The sequence below is a fragment of the Misgurnus anguillicaudatus genome, chromosome 18 (genome assembly GCF_027580225.2).
Source record: "Misgurnus anguillicaudatus chromosome 18, ASM2758022v2, whole genome shotgun sequence".
NCBI classification, from domain to species: Eukaryota; Metazoa; Chordata; class Actinopteri; order Cypriniformes; family Cobitidae; genus Misgurnus; species Misgurnus anguillicaudatus.
Genome location: NC_073354.2, coordinates 37,283,911 through 37,311,103, shown reverse-complemented (window position 1 = coordinate 37,311,103; position 27,193 = coordinate 37,283,911). Strand labels below are relative to the sequence as shown.

The window sequence follows — 27,193 nt, the reverse complement described above, 5'->3', positions numbered from 1 at the left end:
AGATGATAATAAAACAGCATGGGTTTCCTGGAGAAGATTCTGTAGACGTTCACACCAGACCTGAGGTCAAGAAGCCCTGACTCATATTATTACTGGATCTGCAAGTATTGCAAGTATTTTGGACTCTTGAGGACCATAATATGTTTCAGGGAGCTGAAGCTGAGATCACCTCACATTAACTCTACTACAGTCCATTAAACAGCAGAGTAAGAAGTCAGGGTGTGACTCACAAAATCAATAACACAAGAATCTATAAGTCCTGTAAAAACGTTTCTCTGGCAGATGAAATTGGAAAATATTGGCTCATAGATTCTTGTGTCGAACAATGACATCAGAAAGAGGATCAGATGAAGACCTTCTTTTCTTTTATTATCTAACTTCATTGGGTTTCTCTTTATCTGGCCTGGATCCTGGTGGGTGTCTGTCAAAGTCGACCACAGGGTAAATTCTTGTGGTTTGAATGGGAGGTGTGGTGGCTTGTTTGTTGTGGTTTGGCCTCTGAGATTCCTTCGATCAAACCCTGCGGTGAGATCTGTCAGTCTGAATCTGTAGGAGGAAGTCTTTAGTTGTGCACACATGGCATCAGGCACTTTTATTTACCACAGAGGTGTATGATGTATATATATTGTTCCTCTTTGTAATGATATACTGTTCATGTGTTCATGTTAAACAAAACAGAGAGCTTCACTGGTATGCAAAGTGAAAGTCTTTTAAGTCTTATGATTTAGTCTTTGGGCATGAGGAATCCTTCAAGCATTTTACTACAGATTTCCTCTGTTTGGAAAGAAATAAATAATATTTGAATAGCAATGTGTTTTTTTTTAATGTGCTCGTGCAGATGTCTCTAGATATATAAACATGATGTAAATTGTCTTGGATTACAGTTTTATGGTGCTTTTTCCTTTTTGCATGGATGGTCCATTAAAAATTAAATTCCGTTTGAATATCTTCTTCTGTACACTAAAATGAAAGTCATACATGGTATGGGCTCAGAATAACTTGGGGATTTTACAGATTTTTTTTAAAAAATTCAGATGTACATTTTGAAGCAATATTAATTATATTTTAATCGGGGAATGGAGATTTTAAATGGAAGTTTGTTACAAAGTGCAGACATCATCTGAATACACAGCAGGGTTATACTGCATTGAAAATGAAACATCAGCCGCCCAGGCAACATTTCAGAACTGGACAAACTGATCCAAGTGTGCCTGACCTCAGTAGTCACCACAACAATAATCAGACACACCTGGATTAATCAGTTTGTCCAATAATGGCAGACAGGAAACAATTCAATTCAATTCAATTTTATTTATATAGAGCTTTTCACAAGTGTTAATTGTTGCAAAGCAGCTTTACATGAGAAGATGTAGAGGAGAACACAGAAAATCAATAGATAATATAAGAAGTAGAGAAAGCGGTTAAACCGTACAAGCGAGCATATTAATAATGTAACGTATACAGTAAAGTGCTAAGTTAAGCCAAAGTTGTCTGACTCTCCCTGGGACTAAAAACCCTCTAGGAAAAAAACCCAATGGGAAAAAGTCCTAGAAGGACAAAAACCCTTGGGAGGAATTAATATATATTTATATATATATATATAGAAACGGTAGGGATAGGAGGCGGGTAAGCGAATTAAACTGGTTTAGCCGGTGGTCGTTGGTCGGGCATCGGCTGGTCATCACGTTGAAGGACAGCCAGTGGATCAGTGATGCAATGATCTTCACAGCAACCGGAACTGGGTCTGTTTGTCTCATGGTCCTCGTGGTCGAGGACGAGACAGGGAAAGAAAAACAGAATTCTATTAGCGTAGGGGCCGTTCACATGCAATGCAAGTGAACAGGAAACAAGGAGCTGGCTGAAGTTCAGGAAGTAGTGCAGCTGGGCATAAAGCCTATTGGGCTAACATTGTATTAGTTTATGCACTTTTGTTTGTTGTACGCTGTGGGAGAAGTAACAAAGCGTTGTTATTCCTCTTCATTATCTCTCGTTGGCAAGGTGAACAGCATGACCAAAAATGTATGATTACCAAACTAATGATGACTTTTTTGAACAGATTAATTTTAAAGAATGGTAAAAAAAGTTAATCGTAGCAAGCATTATCCAAATTATTGACTAAATTATTCATGAAAAATCGAATCAAATTTTAAACAAAGCATGGGAGAATGTTATGAAGACCTAAAAGAGAAATAATAGTTGAATTGTTTCGTGTAACATGTGATGTAAGATTTTGACTGTGTACTTAAACAATCAAATACAAGAACATTATAAGCATGTCTGAACACAGGTTTCAGGTCTAGTTTTCACATTTAGGCTACCATTATATTTCTTAACAGTGCTTAAATTCTGCATAGAGAAGAAAGTGAATTCATTTTATATTTACACCATGTTAAAAACTCTCCTTTAGTTCACTGGGATTAAAACTTTAATTTCTTAAACCAGATGTTCTTGCATCTTAAAAGAGAAGTTACTGCAGTATTGTTGTAGTTACACTTTAAGTTGACTAGGAAAAAAATGAAAATCGAGTGAATCAGTCAAATGTTCAGTCAAAAAGATTTAATTTTTTGCCAAATCGCCCAGCACTGCATAACAGTGACAGAATTTAAATTTGAGGGATTTTTGCCCTTCAGATCAAGCAATGAATGAAATGAGATGCGTGTTTCAGTGAGTCTCGCACAGATGTATGAGGATTTTTACAGATATCCCCCAGTACTTGGGGTATTTGAATGAAGTTTAAAGGAAATCTGTAAGAAATCTTCAGTGTCTGAACATCAACAGGTGTCAGTTTAAAGGAGACAGCTGACAATAATCTTTTCAAAATAAAGAAATTAAAGGAATTTAATCATTTCCAACAACACTTTATATAACAATGAAGCCAGATTATAACAGACTACAGATGATCTGATCTGACTTTATACACAGAAAGTTTAAAAAACATATGCATAAGTTTAACAAAAGTTAACAAAAAGTGTTTTGAATAGTTGTGGTGAAATATCCACAGACAAAACTGTAGAGTATTATATTCTGAACATGTTAGATGTTTACAGTATATACAACAAAACACCTTTATTGAAAATCGATTGTTTGAATTACTTCATTTATTTTGGATGTCTTTCTTTTGAAAACAAAGGTGCAGACTTTCTGGAGATGTGGGCAGGTTTTGGCAATGTAGACAAGACCTGAAGGCTTGCGTTAGAAGTTTGGCTTAATGAGTCAGGTGAACATCTCGTAATGTCATATTTGGTTCATATCAACAGCTTTGATGATGCTGGTCTGTTTCCAATTTAACCAGTTCATCATTCTAATGAATATCATGTCGGTTGAACTCTAGTTTACTGGGATTTTTCAGAAACAACGATGTATCTCAGGCCTGCAGCATGCCATGTTTATACATACTGACCAATTCATTGTGGTCTTTCAGATGATAATCTCTTCTGTCCTTGAACCACAAACGCGTTTCTGATCCACACTCGAAGCTCTTCTTCTCTGTGAGATTCTGAGACCACATCTGGAATCACTATCAGTAAATATTGAAAAAATCTCTGTGTTGTTTTAGCATCATTGAGCCTCATTAGCATTGTCTGAAATACATTTGTGAATTCATCTCCATGCACCATGACAAACAAATATGTTGCGTGGGAGATTTAACAGGCTCGTTGTACTTGATTTTTCCCCAATTCTCTTCTAAAAAGTATTTTACAATTAGCTTGACTGTTATTGCCTCCTCGAGGATGTCAGGATGGGTTTGATAATTAATGTTTTTATGAGCACCTCTGGCTGTAACACACCCTTCACAACAGAGACTCCCATCATCTGTAATTGTGTCCTGAAGCTCTTGGCATCAACGAAACGCTTGAAAACCACTGAGGTGTATTTAATGATTTGCTTTACTGAAGATGAGTCGAATGCATCTTCGTAGTTACAGGACGAGTCTATTACCCACATTAAAACAACGTTTTTGTGCTTTTTTTCTGCACGTCCAATTTTAGTCTCCTAAAGGTGCAGATTGTGTAACCACACAACGTCTGTTTTCCAGCGTCTACCGAACGTCCAGTATTAACTTTCACTGAACCTCTGGGCTAATTGTAATTCAAATGCGCTCATAGTGGACATCTTTTCTACATGAAATTTTTAATTTTTAGACCTTTATACATGTTTATACCTTTTCTAGGCTCTGTGCATAACTGTTGTCCCATTTCAGAAGGCGGCATGCTGAATAATCAGTCACAAATAAACTATACACTCTAAAAACAAAAGGTGCTATATAGCACCAAAAGTGGCTCTTTGCTCGAAATCATAGAAGAACCGTTTCCAGTGCCACACAGCACCGGCGAAGCACCGGTGAAGCACCTGTGTAGAACCATATAGTGCTATGTAGAACCATATTTGGTGCTATAGTGGTTCTATATGGCACCTATATGGTTCTACACAGGTGCTTCACTGGTGCTTCACCGGTGCTATATGGCACTAAAAACGGTTCTTCTATGATTACGATCCAAAGCAACTGTTTTGGTTCTATATAGCACCGTTTGTTTTTTTAGAAAGCCAAATGAAAGAGAGCACATCGGGGAAAGAATATAATGTCAAAGTTCTCAGGGGTTAATCTTAGTCCATCAAACAAAACTTAGAAAGACCATGGCACTTTTTTAAACTAAAAAGACTTTATTTTAGATGGCTACATAAAAAAGGTATATAAACTCTACAATGTGTTTCGGCCCATGCCTTTCTCAGGGAGAACAGGTGAAAGCAGTTAACATTCATTCAGTCATGTGAGTAGTCACCAGTTGTCATGTGACCAACATCTTCATTACAGCATTAAATGTCAATTTTCTGCACATGTCTTAGACATCAAAATAAAGTTACCTAGTCAGACGTTTAAATGTTGAACTGCATATTGACATCCAAGTGGGGTCATGGTTAGACGTTCAGATAGCGGACCTAGTTTGCACGTTGTGTAGACGTCCAGAATCGGTCCTGGACCAACGGACGCAATATAGACATGAGCTGCATGTCCATCAGACTTCTAATGTTTAATGGGTATACACAGCGTGCGATTTGTAAAAATATCAGAGAGGGTATGTTTTTACTTATGAAGATAAATTACGAACCACTGGCTAATATTGATTATTCAGCATATTAAGCTATTTCTTGTAATATATATGTTAGCAGTTGAAAGATTAAAACCCAGTGGTGGCTGGTGACTTCTTTTTTCAAGGGCGCTCGATATGAAGTTCGTCACAACATGTACGTATGTAGCCTGTCATGTGTGTGGTCAAGATATGTGTTCTGCGCTTTGGGGGATCGTGTGTGCATCGCGTGTCATGACAAGGTGAGTGCCTGCTGCAGAAGTGTCTAGGGGGTTTATGATAAAAGAGACGCTTGCGTTTGCCACAGGGTTCCCACGGGTCCTTGAAATCCTTGAAAGTTTGTGAATCTGGGGGGGGGGGGGGGGGGGTTCAGGGCCCTGGGAAGTTTTTGATAATATACTTACATAGATACAGGTCATTGAAAGTGCTTGAATCTATTTTATACAAGAAGTTTTCTGGAAAAAAATTCATATTATTCCAAATGAAATCATCTTGGGTTACGTATGTAACTGTTGTTCCCTGAGAAGGGAACGAGACGCTGCGTCTCTCTTGCCATACTTCCTGCGTCCATGTAATGCCATCTTTGGCAATATTTCAGATAGTGATATACTTTCTGGCTCCTGCGTCACCCTGTCTTTGTCGTAAAGCCTCACCATTGGTTGAATTTGATACACACATTCAGATGCACTTACCCCTGGAGGCGTCCCCAAAGTGTCACTGCAGTGATGCAGCACGAGTTCCCTTAAAAGGGAACTGTAACAATGTATCTTAAAAGGTAACACAATGTAACCTTGCTCTCACTTGAAATGTGTCCCCACATTTAGTCCTTGAATTTGAGGGTATTAGACCTGGAAAGTCCTTGAATTTGAAGTTAACAAGGTGTGGGAACCCTGTTGCCATATACTCGCATAATCTCATGCGTAATCAAAGTTTACTGTTAAGGGAGTGTCTTGCGTGTATATTGTATATAGTGTCTCTTTAATCATAAACAGTTTTGACACGTATGCAGCGGTCATTTATTTTGACACAGGATCTTTCAACACGCAGAACACATATTTTGGAAAAGGGAACCACACACATGATACTCTGAACACTTATTTTGAATTAGCGCCCCTCGGATGAGCAGTCACGAGCCGCCACTGTTGGAACCGCTGTGGTACGGTATGAAATTCGGACGCTGTAACAAGAAGGCTAAAGCCCATGAGCTTTAACATCTGTCGCTAGAGCACTTCTTAAGGTTGAGGAGTGAGGTTTATTATTTGAAAATACAACAATAAATAGTCTGACATCTTGTCTAAGTAGGTATATATAGCCTAGGAAATAGTCTGTTTGGTGATGGACTTTTGACCTCTTTTTTGTTTTCCTGTGTCATCCTGGGAGTTCCCCTCGATCCTAGTTTCTGCTGTCTCAATCTCAATAGTAATATTTCTTAGATTTGTTTTGTGACGGACCTGTTAAATATGATATGCTGCTTGGAATCCATTTCATTCATTATTTGGCTGTTTTCGCGCTGAAATAGACTATTGATGCTTGGCGACATTAAGAAAATCCGGCCAAGGATTATAAATGGATTATGACATAACTTACAGTAGACTCGGTATGATCTATTGGGCTGACAGTAATACTCCTTTCATGATTTTACTGTTGTTTGCACTATTGCGTGATAGTGTTTTTACTTACTGTATATTAAATCATCATGTATCAATAATCATGAGAGGATCAATTTGGTCCCCATCTGGGATAAAAAATAATCAGAGGCAGGCATGTACAGTAAAGAGCAAAGAAGGATAATCCTCCTCATCCCCCAGCAAATCATACATTAGTAAAACATTGAACAATCTTTATTTTCTTTCAGCTTCACATCCTGGTGTCTCCCAAGAGTGTTAAACTAAATGTGGACTGCCAGGAAGTGGCTGAGAAAGAGATGAAACCAAGAGGAAACACATCGACGGATGGATATCAAACGCTCGGCAAAATGTCCAAATCTATTGGACCTAAAGGGGAATCGGCAACAGTGAGTTCAAACTAATGACATGAACTTAATCCATTAGATGATATTTGATGTACAGTTAAGTGGACCAATGAGATTTATCACATTATCACAGACATTTCCAAACAACAGAAATTTGTTTGTATTTAACTATCAAAACATGCATTACATTGATTTGAGAGCTAAATGCTTTTGGTCTTTCTAGCCTGGATCCTTTTAGTAGGGCGCCTGAGTCCCGTATTGTTTGAAAATGCAAAGCATTTATGAAAAACACGTGTAACATCCGTTTTCTCTCTGGTCATCAGTTCCAACTCCAGATGTTTGACATTGTGTGCAGTCTCGGCTGGACCAGCAGAGACAGATGTTGTGACCTTCCTTCAATGGTAAGAAATTACTTAAAGAAAGATCTAGAGATCAGTGTTAAAAGCACAAACATTGGGTTAAATTTCAAGTAGGGGTGACCTGTGGAAACCACACTGATGTTTAAGGTTCACACCACGTCTTTCATCAGTGTGGCTTTAAGGGAGACGCTCGACCCCTTCAGGGTTTCTCCAGAGGTCGGTACACAGTCACTTTTGATGACTGTGTACATGTTAGACTCCAACATCTACAAATAATGTGGCAGTACATTTCTGATCCAGATGTATTCAATGCATCTCTGTTTACCACATTTAAACAAGACATGTAATGTGCTTAACAAACAATTTGCTATTGTTAGCTCACTTCCCATTGCACTCAGTGTTGGGGGTAATGCATTAGCCTGGTGCAACCAGACTCTCGTACATTCATTTCATTTGTACAGAGAGTCTGGCCACGCTCCATTGCAAAGCGTTACTTCCGTTAAGGAGGGTCCTCTGTTGAAGTTTAAAACTATTGGATCTGCCCAGAGTCACTCTGAATCTGCCATAACCAATTTGGTCGTGACGTATGTCACTCAGTCTGGCGCACGACCTCAACGTCTGCGTTCTTAGCCACTCCCCGCTGTTCGCTGATTGGACCTGCAGATTGGAGAAAACGAAACTCTACACAACAGTCCCAGATGTTGCTCTGAAGCAAAATGAAAATTAAGCGGAAGAACGTAGGAGGGCGGAGCCAGACTATTGACGCATTACAAATAACGTGCATTACGTAATAATATTACTTTTTTGAAGTAACGAGTAAAGTAATGCATTATTTCTTTAAATGTACACATTAATATTTGAGTTACTTTTTTCAAAAAGTTAATTTTTTTATTAATTGGACTCAATTAAACTAAACGTAGTACCATTATGCTGTGTGGGAGCAGTTTGAGTCAGAAACTGAGATGGTAGGCCAGAGTTCGACATTTTTTGTGATGAAATATGCAATTTCTGAATGCAAAACTTTTCAGTCATAAAAAACATCTGCAAGGCCTGAAAGAGATCAAGCCTCAGCCAAGAAAAAGTAACGCAAAAGTAACTAAAAAGTAACGTAAGCATTACTTTCCATTAAAAGTAACTAAGTAACGCAATTAGTTACTTTTTTGGGAGCAACTTAATATTGTAATGCAAAGTCACTTTCCCCAACACTGCTCTTTATACCTCTCTATTTTAAAAAGGTGCAATGGTGCGACAGTCAGAGGTTTTCTTTGTGTTTTCAATACAGCGAAGATTCCCACGACTGAAAAAAAACCATGCATGTACTGATGCAAACCATGAAGACAGCTGTGTTCTCAAAGACTTTCTTTTATTTATTTAGTCTCCATAAGCAAATAATTAAAGTCTTTGAATGTACTCTTGGGATTTTAGTCAGTCAAAACACATTGAGTGTTTATAACCGAGTCTTCTGCCCACATACCCAAAGCCGAAGAGAGGCATCAATATGTCCAGACCGATGAAGTTTATAAGTCATCAAAGACATGGTGTCTGGAAGAAAATAATACTTTGCTTTAGCAAAACCCTAAATCAACACAAAATAGACCCTTTATTGCATAATAATTTATCAGTGCATGTTATTTCCAAGAGTATTAATGTTGTTTTAATAATCCTTCATTACAATAGTTTGCTCCACCTTAGTAAGGCTTTTCTTTATGGCTGATAATCTCTGTTTAATACCACAGACAGTACAGTCTCTCATAAGTCTTCTCTATAGTAATGCAATAAAATAATACTGTATCGTGTCAATGTGATTTAGGAACAGAAATGTTAGTGAATAATGAGAGATTTAAAAATAAAACATTCCCATTGGGTTACATAAAGAGCTGGACCTTCAGCCTCAATGCTTTATAGTTTACAGATAATTGACTTCATTCTGGCCTCACACTTGAGCTCAATTCGGTTGTCACTTCACTTTTTGATGTCCTGTACACACACAGTTGAGTCATTTACATGAGTGACAACCACAATCTATTATTGAGTTAACCGCATTTGCAGAAACGCTGCGTAGTGTGTACAAAACTGAACAACTAGTTGTTTATGAGGTATTTCCATATGCATCATAGACATGACAGGTCTCTCTTCTGATAAAAATCCTAGATGGAGAAAATGACTTTTGTATGCACAGTGCAGGAAATTGCATAATTGCCAGTGAAGAATAATAACCTAGCTCATAATAAACCAAATCAATCCAAATGATTTACCTTCAAATATTGCAACCAGCAGCTTTTTACTTTAATAACAACAAAAACTTGACCACTTCATGAGCGTCACTTGGTTAAGCCAAAAAAGTCGTAAACATGACAACACTGCGAGCCAATACAGTGGTTTAATAAAATTGCAGAACATAAGGCCGATTTCACGTCACATATTTTCGGTGCCCATGTCAGCACGCGCTGTAATATTTCATTCAAAGCAGTGAATGGAAACCACACAAGACAACAGAAGGTTGCTATCCCGAATGAAAATTAACCATGCAGTTACTGTTGTAAAACCACACTGTAAAATAATGCAGCATTTTTGTCAAATTAACATAATTTTTTAAAGTTAAAGTAGCATAAAAATATAAGTTAAACAACTTCAACTTGTTTTTATAAGTTATGTCAACTATTCACAGGTCAAAACTTAAAATAGTAAGTTGAATTGACTTGCAAAACAAAGTCTTTTTTTACAGTTCATGTTACCAAATAATTTTCGTAAGGGATGATTTATTCTGTCAATCATCATTGCGTTTAAATATAAGGAGGAATCAGATGCAGACTGTCTGATCTATGACTGATTGATAACATAAAGGTCAAAACCTTCTTGAACTTACTTCGGATTTGACATCGGTATCAATGATGTAGATGTAAACAGAAATATAATATTCTGCTTCTTAGTGAAAGCTTTAGTAAAACGCAGCTTTATTTTCTTTCATAATCAATTATTTAGCTCATAGTCATCTTTATAGTCTATGAAACACTTCACATTGGTTCAGATCCTTCAGTCTTCAGGCTTTTTTTCTGGTTAAACACTAAACAGATTTTCATTCCCTTTAAATGCCTTTCAAATCATATATTTCTTTCTGTAATAAAAGTCCAATCCGTCTGTACATTTCAAAGGATTTTTATTCTTTCTGATCTTCTCTTGTTTGTTTTGCTTTGATTCAGAGAGATGAATCTAAGTGTCCATCTCTTCCTAATGCCTGCACCTGCACCTCAGACAGCTCAGGACCTCCGGGCACTCAGGGGCCAGTGGTGAGTACATCACTCAAACTTATGTAGTTCAAATCGATTACGAAGACATCTGAGCAATGATTGTTATTATTTGATTCAAATTTAGTTTCACAGTAGCTTCCTCGCCACTGATTGATTGACAGGTGGAAGTTGTGTCTGTAATCTCTTGACACGTTTTCTTTCCCAGGGTGCACCTGGAAGCAAAGGACCAAGAGGTGAAAAAGGAGACAGCGGTTCGATTGTGAGTACCTACTGTTGACTTATCTTATTAAAGCCATTGTAGATCTAAAGACGCGAGTAGCTGTTGATATTATTCTGTACATCTCTTCAGGGTCCAGCAGGACCGCGGGGTGAAATGGGTTTGCCCGGTCCGATGGGCCCACCAGGACCACAGGGCCCAAGCGGGCGTTCCATCCCAGGCGAAGCTGTAAGTCTCTATAACATCTTACTTGTGTTTTCATTATATATCTGTTATGTCATCTCACAGTCAGATGTCAGTAGCTGACCATAAATCAGTCCTGGGTTCCTCCACACACTGAACAGGAATTATTGAGGCGATTTATTATCCCGGGAGGTTTGTGGTGAAGGCATAATTATGGCAGCGAGCTGTGGATTCAGCATTCCTTTACATCTGGGAGCTTTACGCTCATCAGACCTCTCATAAACTGCCTGATCCTGCTGCTAACACACAAATCTTTCTGGATTTCCTCCGGCGAGCAGCACTTTGAGGATCTGATCGTTCTCACCATTGGGGATTTGAACTAATGGCCGGCCAAACGTTTAGACCTCATTACTTACGCTCGTGCTATGAACACGGACGATACCTCAAACTATGCAACTTGTTTTCCAAGCTGTTTATACTAGAGCCAAAAAACATTCACTTTGCGACCACACAGAACACCTTAGCAACCACCTAGCAACAGCATCTCTTCAGAAAATAGGAAAACCCATCACATAGTGTCATTTGACCAATTTTAGATTTTGATACCATATGAAAGCTGGCTTCAAGCCATTTCCAAAAATGTTAACTTGTCTAAAACAAAAGTTATAGCTATCTGAAGTCTAAAGAGAGGCAATAAAGCACAACAGTCAAGTGTTACAAGTAAAGGTCATTTTACTGTGGTATAAGACTTATATTAGTTACAGTACATGTTGTTAAAGATACAAAATGGTCACTTTGAGAAATGCAACACTTGAAAATATTTTAACATTATTATTATAATGTCTGCACCGCATCTATAGACTTTTATTGTATTTTACTGTTACTTTTAGTAAAGTTTTACTTTAACACGGGGGGAAAGCGTGACAAAAGGCTTCCAACACATGCTCTGGTCTTGCATAAACATAATTGTCTGGTTCGCAGAAGGTTATTTGCATAAGGCGATCTGATTGGCTGACGCACGCGTTAGGGATTTAAAGTTGAGAAATGTTCAACTTCTTCCGCGAGCAATGGCACTGACGCAAAGTTGACGGATCCACAATTCAGTTCGGCAGCGCATACCGTCACCCATTAAAAGTAAATGAGAAGCATTAACGCTTTCCCCATGGGTGAATGTACTGTTAATGTTTAGATGGCATGACTATTTTACAAACATTCAATTAAATTCAATTCAATTTATTTATATAGCGCTTTTCACAATAGTTAATTGTTTCAAAGCAGCTTTACATTAATAGAAGCAGTGGAAAGCACAGAAAAACGACAGATAGCACAACAAAATACACGATAGCATAAGCAGTTAAATTTGCTGCTGCTATGACTCAACATTATAAGCGAGCGTATTACTAATGTAACGTCTAGAAGAGGAAGCTAAGTTAAGCCCAAGAAGGCTGCCTCCCCGAGTTAAAAAAACCCCTAGGAGAAAAAAAACCCGGGCTTTTTAGCCGAGGAAAAAAAGTCCTAGGAGGGTAAAACCCTTGAGATATATATATATATATATATATATATATATATATATATATATATATACACACACATATAAACGGATAAGGAGATTAAGCGGGTTCTGCCGGTGATCGTTGGTCAGGCATCAGCTGGGCATCACGTTGAAGGACGGCCAGTAGATCAGAGGTGTGCCGACTTTCACATCTACCGGAACTGGGTCTGTTTGTCTCATTGTCCTCCATAGCAAACACATCACATTATCAGCATGACAGTAACATAACTAGGGTATCTTCATCAGGACTCCTCCTCTTCAGTCTCTGATCCTTCATCTCTTGATGTGAAATAGTCCATTATAACATTGTTTAGGGCACTGACATCATCAGGATTGATTAGACAGCTACTAGTTTAGACTCGTTGTGTGCTCCGCAGTCTTATGTTTACTTTGTATAAAAAATGCCATAGTCTACACGACTGGTCAAGTTGTGCATTGTTACACCTTCTACAGTCTATAGGTTATGTGGTTTATTTTGATATATGAACTGTTTTTGTAGTGTTAAGAGAGCAATGAGCGACAGTGTTGCCAGATGTTCAATAATTTTCATATTTGTACCATAATTTTGACTTCTGTACAATCAATAATGAAAATAATCCCATAATGTACAATCATTTCTTGATTTTTTTGACACTTCAATATCATAGTGCTTTTATACTCATTGATCTAGCTGTGAATCCTACGTCTACAATCACAATTGTGAGGAGAACTCAAATGCATTTACACAAGTCTTCAATCTCTTGGTTTTGGCTAGAAGGGATACAGCTACAACTTAAACCACGCAAGATGTTGAGTTTAGGCTTAGGTTTGGGGGTAGGATTAGTCTGAAAACAGCGGTCCTGACTAAATGCTATACAGCTATGGCCGAAATCCCATGAAGTGTTGGGTTTAGCGTTAGGTTTGGTGGTAGGATTAGGATAAAAACAACGCTCACCCAGCAAGATTGCACAAGATTTCGTTGGTTGCTGTATCCTTTATAGCCACTACTTAATCTCTTTTCACATTACGTCTTCTCGGTCAATCATCATGGAGAATGATTCTCTCTCAAGAGTTAACATTCCCGCCGCTTAGGTCAGTAGTTTCTAGATGGTTGTTTTGACCCTCCCACTAAGGTACATCTAGTTATTTATCTACTGGGGAAATCTGCAGGCTATCAAAAGTTGTTTGTGTAGATAAATAGCTGTATTCTGCACATTTGACTTGTGTGCGATAATTTTCTCACAAATTCCACAATTTTGAGCTTCTGGTACAATCCTTGGACTTTTCCAATCTGGCAACACTGATGAGCGACCTCGGTGGTCCAGGTGTGTTAAAGACGCGGTCTTTTCAGCTTGTCACTATAAATCGCTGTTTGCACTAAACAAGCGAATTTTGCCTAAATATTTTCAGAGATGATAGACATGTTATATGTTATAGAATATTAATTGAATGAAAATCCAATTTTGATAAAAAAGTTACATTTTAGTTATTTTTCTGAAAATGTTCCAGCGCGACATCCGACGGGTTTTCCCAAAATGCATCGCAAATGTATAAATATCTCATCATCTTAATCATAAGCTGATCCAAACTGATGTTTTCTCTGTGTTTTATTCCTGCTCAGGGTCGTCAGGGTCCAAAGGGAGATCCGGGTGATTCTGGCTTACCTGGACAGAAAGTAAGTGTTGATCTGGAGTTCAGTCTGTGTTTTGGGAGGGAGACGGGAGGATTATTTGTGTCCTGTTTTGCTACCCATTTGGATGAGCTTCATGTGGTTAATGTTAGGTCGTAATTCAGTGTCCTCGGGCTGGAGAAGAGGCACAGCTTAAACTATAGTTGTAGATCACAAGTCTCTGACACTTTAAACTCTCTGGTTTCTGTTTGGGTTCGGAGAGCTTGGGAAGCGAATGGCTTGGAGTGTTTTTGTTCTTAAAAAAGCAAATTAGCACATTTGATTATTTGAAGCTTCATTCATACTGGAATAACTGCTACAAATAAAACAACAGAAACAATATTTGGTACATATGTAAAGAAATATTCCACTTTCATCTCTATAATTTACTCATCCCATGTCATCCAAGATGTTTATATCTTTCTTTGAGAAGAAATCAAGTTTTTTTAGGAAAACATTCCAGGATTTTTCTCCATATAGTGGACCTCAACCAGTTTTCAGTTTCAATGCAACTTTAAGGGCTCTAAACGATCCCAACCAAGACAAAGGGGTCTTATTTAACGAAACAATTGTTATTTTGGTATTTTTAACCACAACTTCTCATCTTGCGCTAGCCGTGTGTTGCGCCGGCGTGACCTTATATGTTGCGTAATCTCGTGGAAACGCATTACATATGTGAAACGCACACTTGCAGACCATTGTAAACAATAAACTGGTAGTTTCACATACATCATGCGTGACCTTTCCACATGATTACGTAATATGTAGGTCACACTGGCGGGGCACATGGCTGGTGCAAGATCGCTTTGTTAGACTAGACCCTTATTGAAACTCTAAACTGTTTTTTACAGTTTTTCCTCCAAAAACTTAATTTCTTTTTGACTAAATAAAAAAGAAATAAACATCTTGGAGGACATGGGGGTGAGTAAATCATTTTTTATGAAAGTGGAGTAATCCTTTAAATACTATATAGTGCGTCAGTGATGATAAGATGCACAAGGACCCATGTTTAACCTGAGGTGATTTTCTATAAAGTTAGATGTGTATTGAGATTCTGCAGAAGTTCTCCTGATGTGTTCCTCAAAAAAAAAGAAGATCACAAGGCTTTGTTTTTTTAACCAGGCATGACTGGCAATGACTTTGCTTTTTCCATTTTAGATATACATGTTTGCACTTGTGTTGTGAATATACAGCATGTTATTATTTCATCATCATTTCTTCAGGAGAGACGGTGATACTTGATCTGTTCATGTTGAGAGGGGCGGGCGGGCGGCCCTGCAGGTGACCGCGTTGCTATAACAACAACATGCGTTTAATGACTTGCAGAGAATGCAGTCGAGGTTTATAACGGCCAGTAAAACAGATCTGGAATAAATTAAGTACCCTGTAAATTTAATGCCAAGACATCAAAGCATACGAAGAGAAAGAGAGAGAGATCTTTTTTGGGGGAAATTGTTTGTGTCAAGTAATTTAATTTGTTTAGTCGGAGGTAAGCAACCTGTGCTAATATGAAACTGCTGTAAGTCTGACTCTTATTTTCTCTCTTAGGGTCCACCGGGACCGGCCGGTAACATCGGACCCGCTGGGCCCGCTGGTATACGGGTGAGTGGTGGTGACACTTGAGCGCACATACTGTACACATAATCACACGCTTTTATACGAATCAGCCATTATACTGAAAATGTTATAGATGAGATCAATGTGCCTGTATGTTGTTAATGCAGGGACCCCCAGGAAAGGAGGGCCCGGTGGGACCCAGAGGCCCTCAAGGACCCATGGTATGTTCTTCAGTTTCTGGGGTGGTGTTAAATTGGTTTGGTTTTGCTCAGATGTGACACTGTATTGTTTTGTAGACATCTGTTCTTGTGATGATCAGAGATTTCATTCTGTTGCTCAGGGACCTCCGGGAGCCCCTGGAATGACGGGACCCACTGGAAAAGAAGGAAATACTGGAGATACCGGTGCTCCGGTAAGAACACTCTGCTTGGGGTTTTTGTGCGACCTGTGGGTTAATCAGACATACATCTCAATGGCACACATAAAAAGATCTGCGGTAAAATAAACATAGCCGTCAGAAAGGATAATCACAAATATCTCAATTGTTAATTAAATGGAAGCAAATGGATATTTTAAGATTTTACCGTGGTAATCTTGTGCGTCTATTATCTGGAGCGTTCCAACTATTCAACTCAACTTAAGTGAGCATTTCTCATGGCATAAAACGATAATCTTATAACAATTGACTAATTTGTGGATTATCATTTCAGAATTTCTTAGACAAACGTAATATTTAATAGTAATTATAAAAATAAAAGTGAGCTTCGTTGAGTGACCTATCAGCAATAGTTGTTATGTTATTCTCTCTGTATGAATTTACAGACTAACAGTTTTTAGTCAACAAATCCAACACAGCAGTTTTAATCCAAACACACCTCGACCCTACTATTGACCTCTCTTTCCTAAAATAATCTAGTTTAACAACAAAGAGATAATTCTCACTCCACACTGTTTGTCATTGGATAAATATTAGCGCTGCATAACGATTAATCGCAACTAATCATATTGACATATTGTTTTTATTTATATCGTATGTGTATGTTGTGTATAATAAGTATGTTTATATAAACACACTCATACACATGGATTTATGTATTTAAGAAATATTTACATGTGTATATACATTTCTATATTTATATTGTATAAAAATATGAATACTTATAATATAAATTTTTTCTTCTTAAAATTATTTATGTATGTGTTTGTGTTTATATATACATAATTATTTTACACAACACACACATACTGTAAGATGTAAACAAAAACTTTTGTTCTTCAAACGATAAGTTGCGATTAATCATTTTGATTAGTTGCGGCGACTAATCGTTATGCAGCCCTAATAAATATTTACTTATTGAAATGTATGGGGTGCTTTCAAACATAAATGAGGACAAAATGTATGTGATGTATGCCAGCCTATTGAAAGAGAAATCTTGTTTGTACGTCTGCAGGGACCTGTAGGTGTTAAAGGAGATAAAGGAGAAAGAGTGAGTGATTTTTGTCTTCTCTGTACTCATGTATTCATCGTTTCACAATAAACAGACTTAGATTGACGTCTTGTATTGCTTCTGTCAGGGAGACATTGCGTCTCAGAGCATGATGAGATCCATCGCACGACAGGTCTGCGAGCAACTGGTCAACGGTAATTCGGGTCAAACTGTTTTTTTACAATAACCCCTCATGAATTCATTGTGTTTTTATTGTATTGTTTTATTGTAACAGTTAGTGTTCAGTGCGATGCATTTTATAATAATCCACATTTCATGTTGTATTTTTTCTAAAGGGCAAATGGGTCGATTTAATGAAGTGATAAACCAGATCCCCAATAACTATCATAGCAACTCACCAGGGCCTTCTGGCCCTCCCGGACCTCCCGGACCCGAGGGACCACGTGGAGAGCCCGGTCGGATAGGCAGAAATGGTCTTCCAGGGAATCCAGGTTTACCCGGTAGTCAGGGAGAAAGAGGTACCGGAAAGAACAACCGAAACCATAACATAAACATTAACCGAGCCAAAAACAGCTGTGAGATTTTATTCAGTAACCCTCATGTCTCAGCGGAGCTGTGGTTAGTTTGGATGTCTGCCCTCACTGTATACTTTAGTACATATGTAGAAATATTGATGGGTAAGATCTTTTTGCACCGTTATGTGATTTGCATAATTCTTAAAGTGAATCATGTGCACAAGCAATAGAGAGTTTGCAGGTACGTGATTCAATCTTTCTGTTTATTCCCCGATGAGTTCATCAACTGTTTCTCCAGCCTTCTAGTCGTCTGCAGGACGCATTGAGAAATCGTTCAGAAAATGCGGGCAACATGTGTAATCATGTGTAATCATGTTGCCCACATTGCCATTAATGAGAAACAGTGCTATTCACTTACAACGTCTATCAGCCTCTGAGACACACCTCATGAGTGTTAGCATGATTTACAAGAATTCATGCTTATAAATCAACTAAATGATTGTGTGCACTTTTATCTTGTGTGTGTGTGTGTGTGTGTGTGTGTGCACTTTTGTGTTGTGCAGTGTTGGGGAAAGTTACTTTTGAAAGTAATGCATTAAAATATTAAGTTACTCCACAAAAAGTAACTATTTGCGTTGCTTAGTTACTTTTCATGGAAAGTAATGCTTACGTTACTTTTAAGTTACTTTTGCATTACTTTTTCTTAGGCTGAGGCTTGAGAGAAGTTTTGCATTCAGAAATTGCATATTTCCGTCGCAAAAATGTCAAGCTCTGCCCTGCCATCTCTGTTTCTGACTTAAAATGATTTATAGTCGTGTGTAAGCTCTACGCCGTAGGTTATCCGTAGCCTGTGCAGAAATGAGCCAAGTTGAGAATTGATTTAAGTCAAACTGCAATAAAAGTCGCTGTTTATTTACGTCCATCATTGCTGGTCTTCTCAAATCACACACAACAATCTGCAGTTTTTTCTTCGTTTGTGGGTTAACTTGCCAAGCGCTTCTTCATTGATGGTCGTGCTGCTACTGTGGTTACACGCGTGGATACTGCCTACCAGCGGTCTGGGCGTGTGTTGGCACGTCGACGTGGACGACGACGCAAAAGTATAAATGAAAACCGACGCAGATCCTACGCCGTAGGACCTACGCACAACTATAACGAGCCCATTAGCTGTGACGCTCAGTGTGTGTAATTCTACGTTAATATGTAAGGAATAATTGACAACGGGCCGTTGAATTATTAGAAAATAATGCACACCCAACACTGCATAAGGACTGGAGTCAATTATTCTCCTATACCATGGTTACCACAAACATCTCTCTGGTGCCTATTTTTAAGACATTTGACAGGTCAGGTGTGCGAAAAAATAATGAACACCCATGGAACATTTCTCAACCAATCAGAATAAAGCAGTCAACAGGCCCGTGGTATAAGTTTCAGTTTAATTCAGTACATTACTTTTTTATCCAATTAATTCAACTGAAAAGTAACTTGCATTACTTTTTTAAAAAAGTAACTCAAATATTAATGTGTACATTTATAAAGTAATGCGTTACTTTACTCGTTACTTCAGAAAAGTCATATTATTACGTACTTGTTATGGTGTTGTTTGTGTGCACTTTTGTGTTGTGCGTGTGTATGCACACTTGTGTTGAGTGCAAGTGGGTGCACTCTTTTGTGTTGAGTGTGTGCACTTTTGTATTGTGAGTTGAGTGTGTGCACTCTCGTCTTTGTGCTGACACTGTTGTGTTTGTGTGTGTTTACATTAGGACCAGCTGGAGAGAAGGGTGATCGAGGGAGTCCAGGCATTGGAGAGAGAGGACATAGAGGGCCTCCTGGGCCACCCGGTGTGTTTCACAAAAACAAACAAAGAGACACTTAGGCCCAATTCCAATTCTATTTTATACACCTCACCCCTTGCCCCTTGAAACAGAGTGAAAGGGGAAAAGTTAAAAATATTCTGCTAAGTAATGGAACACCACTACTGCACCGTCATATGACATCATATACGTCCTACGTCAAAGTAGATGCAATGCTTATCACAAACTTAAAAAATACCAACTTCACCTGTGGTCATAAAAGTTTAGTAACACCCTTAAAAAGTTACCCTGGAAACCCAAAAGCAGTACACCACACACCCCTCTGAACCAGGACACGATCATAGTGTGGGAACAGGGACGCAATTGCGCTCCAGAGGTTAACATTTGTCTATGTTTCTGTACTATTGTGCAATTAGTAACGTGGGATATGTTTGCAAACTTTAGCGATTTTTATGCGGATTTTTCTTTTAATTACATGACTGTACATATAAACACAAGATTAAATGTAACACAAAACAAATGATTATTTGTCATTAAAAACTTTATTAAATGACTTGAATTATACTCACATAAGCAGCTATTTTGGAAAATGTATTACTTCTTTTATTTGAAGTGAGGTCATGAAAAATCTTCGTTTGAAGCATAGACTGTAAAAAAAAAAGATGGACGACGCCCATTTGCTCTCTTCCATTGGTAAAAAGTGAAGCCGTCAGTGTCCCGATACGGCGCTGACATCTTGGGTCTTGAGTCTGCGCAGTAGCGATTTCGGGATCAGTCCTGCGCAGTAGTGAGCAGGAAGTAAAGCCGCGGAAGCAAGGCCCCGCCCTCGCTCTCATAGAATGCACATTTCACAGCTGTCAATCATGACATCACACCACCATTTTTATATCATTAAATAACTAATTAAGAACTGTTGGTTGGGTCGAGACGTTTTGGCTTCACTTTTCAAGGCTTGTGCGGCACGCAACTAAAAGATAATTGGGAAATCGCTAGCCCTTTATGTGGACACGCTAAACGGACAGATAGGGGGACGTGTAGGGGTAGAAATGGAATTGGGCTTTACTTAGCTTTTATAAAAGACTTATTAAGTGTTAAGTGCTAAGGCAAACTTCACTTCTGTTTTTCACATTTCTGTTTTGCAATGCAGAACAAATAAGATGAGGGGATCTCGTGGGAACCTTTTAAAAAACCTTTTTCTGTCCCTACAGTATACAGTAGCTTACCAACTTTCTTCTCAATCCTGCAGGACCACCAGGCGAATCGCGAACCGGCCCTCCAGGTCCATCCGGTTCTCCGGGCAATCGCGGTCCACCCGGTCGCAACGGTGTCGCTGGTATACGAGGTCCGCCCGGTCCCTCCGGCTACTGTGACTCCTCGCAGTGTGTCGGCATTCCCTATAACGGTCAGGGATACAGAGGTACGTCCCTTTTGGTTCCAGCTGTGCCGTTGCTATTGACTGAGCATTAATGGCATGCGGTAGAGTAACATAGTGCATGAATTCAGCTGTATCAGATGTAGCTTTGGTTTCTGATTTCTTAGAGATACATTAAAGAATATGAGGTTAGATGGCATCATGACTGTGTCCTAACCAGGTTCGGCTTGATCAATCAATTCCAACTGCGACTACGACCAACGTCGTTCACTTTGCTTTACATAACTTGCGATCATCCTTTCAATATAGACATAATTAATTGATTTATTTCTGTGTATCTTTTATAAAATCAACAAAATCTATATTGGCTAGTCTCCAGTTAGGACACGGTTATTTACCGGCCACATCTTAACCTCATTTTCCAGGTTTCTGTACCGTTTGGAAGCTCTTTGAATTCTAACCCCCAGTTTTCAAACTGTTCCAGGTTCATAATCTTTCTAAAGCACCTGTGCTGCTTACACTTTGAAATCCTGAGAAAGTCACATGTTATTGGGCTCTGTGTGCGGATAACCTCCACGGAGATGAATAAAGCAACGCTATTGAATGAAAACAAACAAACCTAAACAAACCCAAACAGCTAAAAGACATTACGAGCGGATGGTACTAACCACAACTCACAGCCACGGGCATCAGTGACGGCAGCCAGAACGACCCGAACGAGCTGCTGCAGTCCACCGGACGCATGAATAAAACCCTACAACAAATACTAACCAGGTGGATGTGTAGCCAGAGCGACAGTCATTAAGAAAAGCATGTTAAGTCAACCGTTTCTGTATATCTGTAAATAAACTAATCATGCATAGTAAATCAACCCCTAGACCACTAAAGCCGGTAGTTTTTAACCCTTTGTAGTGAGCTTGTGTGTTCTTCTGCTTGCCGATCTTAGTAATCTGCTGCTCCGGGCCGATATATATATTTTATACGTCGGACCTTGGAGATTTTCTCTGTCTGTTTCCATTAGCTAAGATCAGTTTCAGTGAGGTCATTTCTCCTTGACTTGACTGTAAGTAATGTTTTGCATTCATATGATTGTGGTTGAATTCTTCATTCTAGTTGTCATGTTGGTGTTATACATTACAGAAGAATTTAACCACATCATGGCTGTTAGCTTTGATAGACGAAGGTTTCTCTTAAATGTCAGTGTGTTTGTAGGGGGGGTCCAAAAAGTCTGAGACTTAAAAGTGAGGTTTAGGATTTTGGGGCATTTTTTATTGAAACGCACAATATGCTGTTTAAAACATTTTAAAAATATGCATAGAGCTCCTTTGAATGTCATCATTAAAGCTCATTGGTGACCAGGATGTTATGAAATTTTTTAGTTAAACTTTGACTTTATGTTGATAATATAGAAAGTTTTTTTTTTGGTCTCAGATTTGGATCCCTCTGTATGATCTACACTGACCTTTATAATTCCTCGTCTTTGCACTTCCCCTCATTTGATTGTATTCAGAAAGGTAACGCTCATATTTTACTTGCACAATGATACTGATACACGATTGGTCGCTGCCGTATTCCCAAGCAGAACAGTTTCCACCCGAAGCCGAGCGCGTAGATCCCGTCTCCGGAGAAGATTTCGAGATTTCCCCTCACCAGCGGCGTAGGAGATCACAGACAGACACCGGCTCCTAAAGGATAGTGTGATGAAGGGCAAAATCCATTGGCTTCATGTCGTTTGTTTCTTGACGTTCCAGTGTCCTGTACAGTTCATTTAACCCTTGGCATGAATCTCATAACCTCACAGCTTCACGTTTGTACTCCATCGCTTGTAAAATGGCATTGAACGTTTGTCAGATTGCAGTCATTGATCTGCGTGCAGGTGAAAGGTGTTTGATAATTTATTAACATTGAAGGGTTTCTGAAGATCATCGCCTCTTCATCCTCATTTATGTCTCATACAAACTCACCGTAGTTATTCATTTCTGTCTTTAGCTGAAAGCTTTTCTTGTTTTCTTAACATCTGCTCTTCATCACAGTATTGTAAATCAAATATTGATCGTATGGGATGAACGTTTGATTTCACAGCGCAGTTGATTTTACCAAAGGTGGAATTGCATGTCTGTGGTGTATATTTACGATGTTTTGGTTTTATTTGAATTGTAGTGTGTTTGTTTTTTTCTTTTTTAATCCAGAATATAGTTGTTATAATTGTTGTTTATCATTATCAAATGCAGTCCGAATATGCGTGCAAGACTATAGACATAGTGTTGCTGCTTTATGTTCATTACTGCACATTGTGAATCCACAGCCTTATTTTCTTATTTATTTCTGAATCAGAGGAGGCATTTTTCAATAAAACTACTGAAAATAGAACGGTTTCTGCTATTTATTTTTTTCATTTAAAAAGTATGTTGCCAATGTGACAAATGACCCAGATTTATAAAGCGCAGTTCAAACTTTACAGGCGAAGTGCACAATGTTTGAAAAACACTTTGGGAAAGGGAGTCGGGCGACTACTAAAACACACTTCTAGCCAATCAGCAGTAAGGGGCGTGTCTACTAACCAACATCCTTGCCGGGGTTGCGTATGTGTGGGGCGGGTCTATTCTATTGGGGTAATGGTGTGTATGTTTAGGTGATTTCAAATATCAACATTGGCTTTCAAACATTGTGCACTCCGCTTTTAACCATAACCATAATGTTAACTATAACGATAACTATATTAGCGTCCACCCCACAATATGATTATGATAATTTTGTTAATTTGCTTGTGCGCTGCAAATCATTTACCTTTAATGGCATTAACTAATATTGTGAACATCCGTAATATTTCATAATATTGTGTACTTATAGCGGCTATAACCAGCAGATGTGCTGTGCTTTGCGTATCTCTAAACAGTGAATCTAGTTTGTGTAAACTACTATTTTATATATTTGTGTAGTCAATGTAGTACAATAAAACATTACATAATCGATTTCGCTGCAAGGCACTTTAAATTCAAATAGATCTGATTGATTGTCAATGTTTATCATTCATCAGTTGGGAAAAAAAATATTCGAAAGTCACCCCAATGATATCGTTCATTGTATATTTATAGTTATTCTCTTCAATATAGAAATATTTTTTAAGCTATATTTTAATCGTTATCGTGCATAGTGTGAACGGCACTTATGTGGGGCTACATTCTGACAGAAAGGTGATATTTCAGTGATATCTGTCAGGCTGTTATCAGTTTTCTTACAAGGCTGATTATAGATGCTAAAGATCACATAACACACACAGTTTCTGCCAATCTCATGTTAATCTTGAGTACCTATAGAGTAGTATTTCATCCTTCATATGTCCATGAGTTTTTCGTGCTATAAGATTTATAAACAGTCCTTGCAGAAAAACACAGTTTTTTTGTGATTGTTGCGGGCAAAAATGTAATGAAAATGCAATGAAATTGCGGCAACTTGCAAAAACTATTTGCAGCTTTTCAATGATGTTGAATTGTTCACGTCATTTCATAACGTTCAACAGGGGACATGACTGCGCTTGTGTGAAGTAAATGCAAAATTTTTCCACTTTCTTGTAAGATATATGTGATTCTTGCTATGAAAATGCGGGGATTATAAAATCATGCACGCCCCGCATATTTTGTGCACGGAAATCTGCAATTTATGCTGTGAAAGTGTAGCGTATTTGAAAAAAATGCGGCCCCCGAATAATTGGCTGATTATGCGTTGATTCATGCGATCACATACAGTAATTGCGTTTTTCTGGAGGGACTGTATAAAATACAAAACAGCCTTTCAGTTTTTTCCGAAAAAGGCCGAACTCTTGGAAGCTTATGGTGGGAGGAGATAATGAGTTATGAGGACAGCACAGCTATATGTTCATTTACGTTTATATGCACTTATGTGCCGATTGTAAACAAAACACTTTGATTTTGATTTACTTACCGCCTGTGGTTTTGACTCCTGAACAGGGTATTTTAACAATGAACAAATCTGGCATCAAACTGGGCATTGTTTGTAAAGCAATCGTCTCCAAAATGCAGGTAACAAACATTAACCCATTTACAATTACCTTGCTGTCTGGGGAAAAAACATCCTTTGTTGTCTTAAGACAGAGATACTTGGAAAGCTGAATAAGGTTTTTCTTCTCCTTACTTCCAAAAACACACTTTGTGTGCCATTGTTAATTCTTGATATATAACAAAGTTGTGTATGTATAAAGTTGTATAAATGATGAGCGCTCTCACTCTGATTGACGTGTGGGTGAAGTGCCCATAAAAGGAATAAGGGGTCCATGATACATAACAGTTAACCATGTTAAAAAAAACAGAAATACTCTGTTTCAACTGCTTTTTTAACACTTTGCATTTGTTTAGCATGAGGATTTAGCATAGTTAATTATTTTAATAAGACAGAATGCATGAAATAGCCCCCCCCATTTAAATGCTATAGATTTAAGAAAGAAGACTATTTGGCAGAATTTATGAATGACTTCATCAGATAATTTTGATATTTGAATGTTTTTTGTATTTCTGCAATGGTACTCATTATTTTAAGTTGGTAGATTATGTAATGCTGTGAGCTTTACTCAAGTATGTTGATCTGATCAGGGACAAATTCATCTGCTGCTCATTTTTGATTTGTTGTGGTCGACGCAAACCGAGAACTAATTTTCATATTACGAATATTAAATACGTCTGTAGAAAAAACGCCTTTCTCCCACGAGGAACCGCTTGAAGAACGAAGGGAAGCTTCTGTGAGGCACTTCACTGATTTATGGCCAAAGCGTTGCACAATAGCACTGACTTAATTTGGTTCAGACACACAGAAAATATGTGTCCACATTCAGCAGCTCATTTCAGTGATTTAAAGGAGAACCTCATAACTGTTGATCGTCAGCAGCGCTGCTCTGGAATTTCATTTGAAAGGTATGAATCAGAATCTGATGGTAGGACAGTGGACTTCTCTCACACATGCACTTTGAAGTTCATCCAGACGTGCCCGTCAGAGGAATGCTTTGGAAGAGAGGACTTGACCTTTAATGTCAAAATATAAAACATCTGATCTGAGTCTGACATTTGCTGAACATTTGCTGAATTAAACAACATCATGAGATGATGAGGATGTCCCCATTCTTCCTTTTACCACATGAATATACAAAACATGATCAAACAGATCCCCCCAAAATGAACTTTCTTACCCTTATGTTGTTCCAAACTTTCTATGAATTTTAGCAAATAGGACGCTTTAAAAATGCTGGGTTATTTTTAACCCAGTGTTGGATCAAAATGACAAGCACAGCCTTTGGGTTAAATGAACCCAGAAGATGTTTATATTTGATCCAACAATGGGTTAAAACAACCCAGCATAGGTTAAATTATAACCCAATTGGTCCCTTTTTGACCCAACGCTGGGTTGAAAATACCCAGCATTTGTAGTAAATTTGGAGATGAACTGAACACCACACATTATATTTAATATGAAGGCACTCCTGCAGAGAGTTTTTAGCAATGACGGATGCTTTCTGTGGACAAAATAAATGTTTCTCTTAGTTTTAAGGCATTTATTTGTTTTGTTCAAAATTGATGCAAAGGCCAAACATGAGTTCATGGAAAGAATAGAAGATATCTGGCAGCTACGATCATTTACACAACATCCGCACCGTTAGTTTCACTGTGGGGTTCTCTCCAATGTGAATTTTACCGTTTTTAAAGATGTCGTGCACAACACTGAGAGGTGAATGAAGGTGGGCGAGATCATCAACTTCAAAGGCCAAGAGTTACACAATCTACACAACAGGAAAAGTACCTAAACGTAGAAGCCGGCTTTACGGTCAATTAGCTGCCAATGTTTCATTGTGGATCGAGATCTTTCCTGCCGTGCAAACATCATCACAACTGACTGAACGGGTTACAAAAGGGCTCAGATTCAGCCATTTGGACTGACAGTAGCGATACGGGGTAAAACAATCTTAAACTTGTTTCATTTTTTTTCTTCCTTTAAATTACCTCAGAGACTCACATAAGCATTAAAGCATCTGAAACCGAAGCGTCAATGGTTTGAAAATAGGACAAAACAGTTGAGTAACAAATACAGTGACATGTTCACGGAAAAGGTGGTAAAATGTGTCAGTGTCACGGAAAACACTCACAAAATTATGTGACTATAGGTACATAATTTTGTTATACAGAGTTGGCTAGTTAATGCTACATGCTAGTTAA

General features: G+C 38.3%; 1 protein-coding gene across 1 annotated transcript in view; it reads left to right on the top strand.

Annotated features, from left to right (window-relative positions):
* Nucleotides 1-23,345, top strand: part of col12a1b (collagen, type XII, alpha 1b) — an 83,831-nt gene extending 60,486 nt beyond the window's left edge. The window contains exons 63-77 of the mRNA XM_073856431.1: nucleotides 6,943-7,101; nucleotides 7,383-7,460; nucleotides 10,619-10,705; nucleotides 10,872-10,925; nucleotides 11,016-11,111; nucleotides 14,219-14,272; nucleotides 15,815-15,868; nucleotides 15,991-16,044; nucleotides 16,164-16,235; nucleotides 17,275-17,310; nucleotides 17,399-17,465; nucleotides 17,607-17,789; nucleotides 19,553-19,630; nucleotides 20,850-21,020; nucleotides 22,558-23,345. Of these exons, the coding sequence (XP_073712532.1) occupies nucleotides 6,943-7,101; nucleotides 7,383-7,460; nucleotides 10,619-10,705; nucleotides 10,872-10,925; nucleotides 11,016-11,111; nucleotides 14,219-14,272; nucleotides 15,815-15,868; nucleotides 15,991-16,044; nucleotides 16,164-16,235; nucleotides 17,275-17,310; nucleotides 17,399-17,465; nucleotides 17,607-17,789; nucleotides 19,553-19,630; nucleotides 20,850-21,020; nucleotides 22,558-22,664 (1,350 nt within the window). The 3' untranslated portion in view covers nucleotides 22,665-23,345. The remainder of the gene's footprint in view (nucleotides 1-6,942; nucleotides 7,102-7,382; nucleotides 7,461-10,618; nucleotides 10,706-10,871; nucleotides 10,926-11,015; nucleotides 11,112-14,218; nucleotides 14,273-15,814; nucleotides 15,869-15,990; nucleotides 16,045-16,163; nucleotides 16,236-17,274; nucleotides 17,311-17,398; nucleotides 17,466-17,606; nucleotides 17,790-19,552; nucleotides 19,631-20,849; nucleotides 21,021-22,557) is intronic.
* Nucleotides 23,346-27,193: the final 3,848 nt, after the last annotated feature.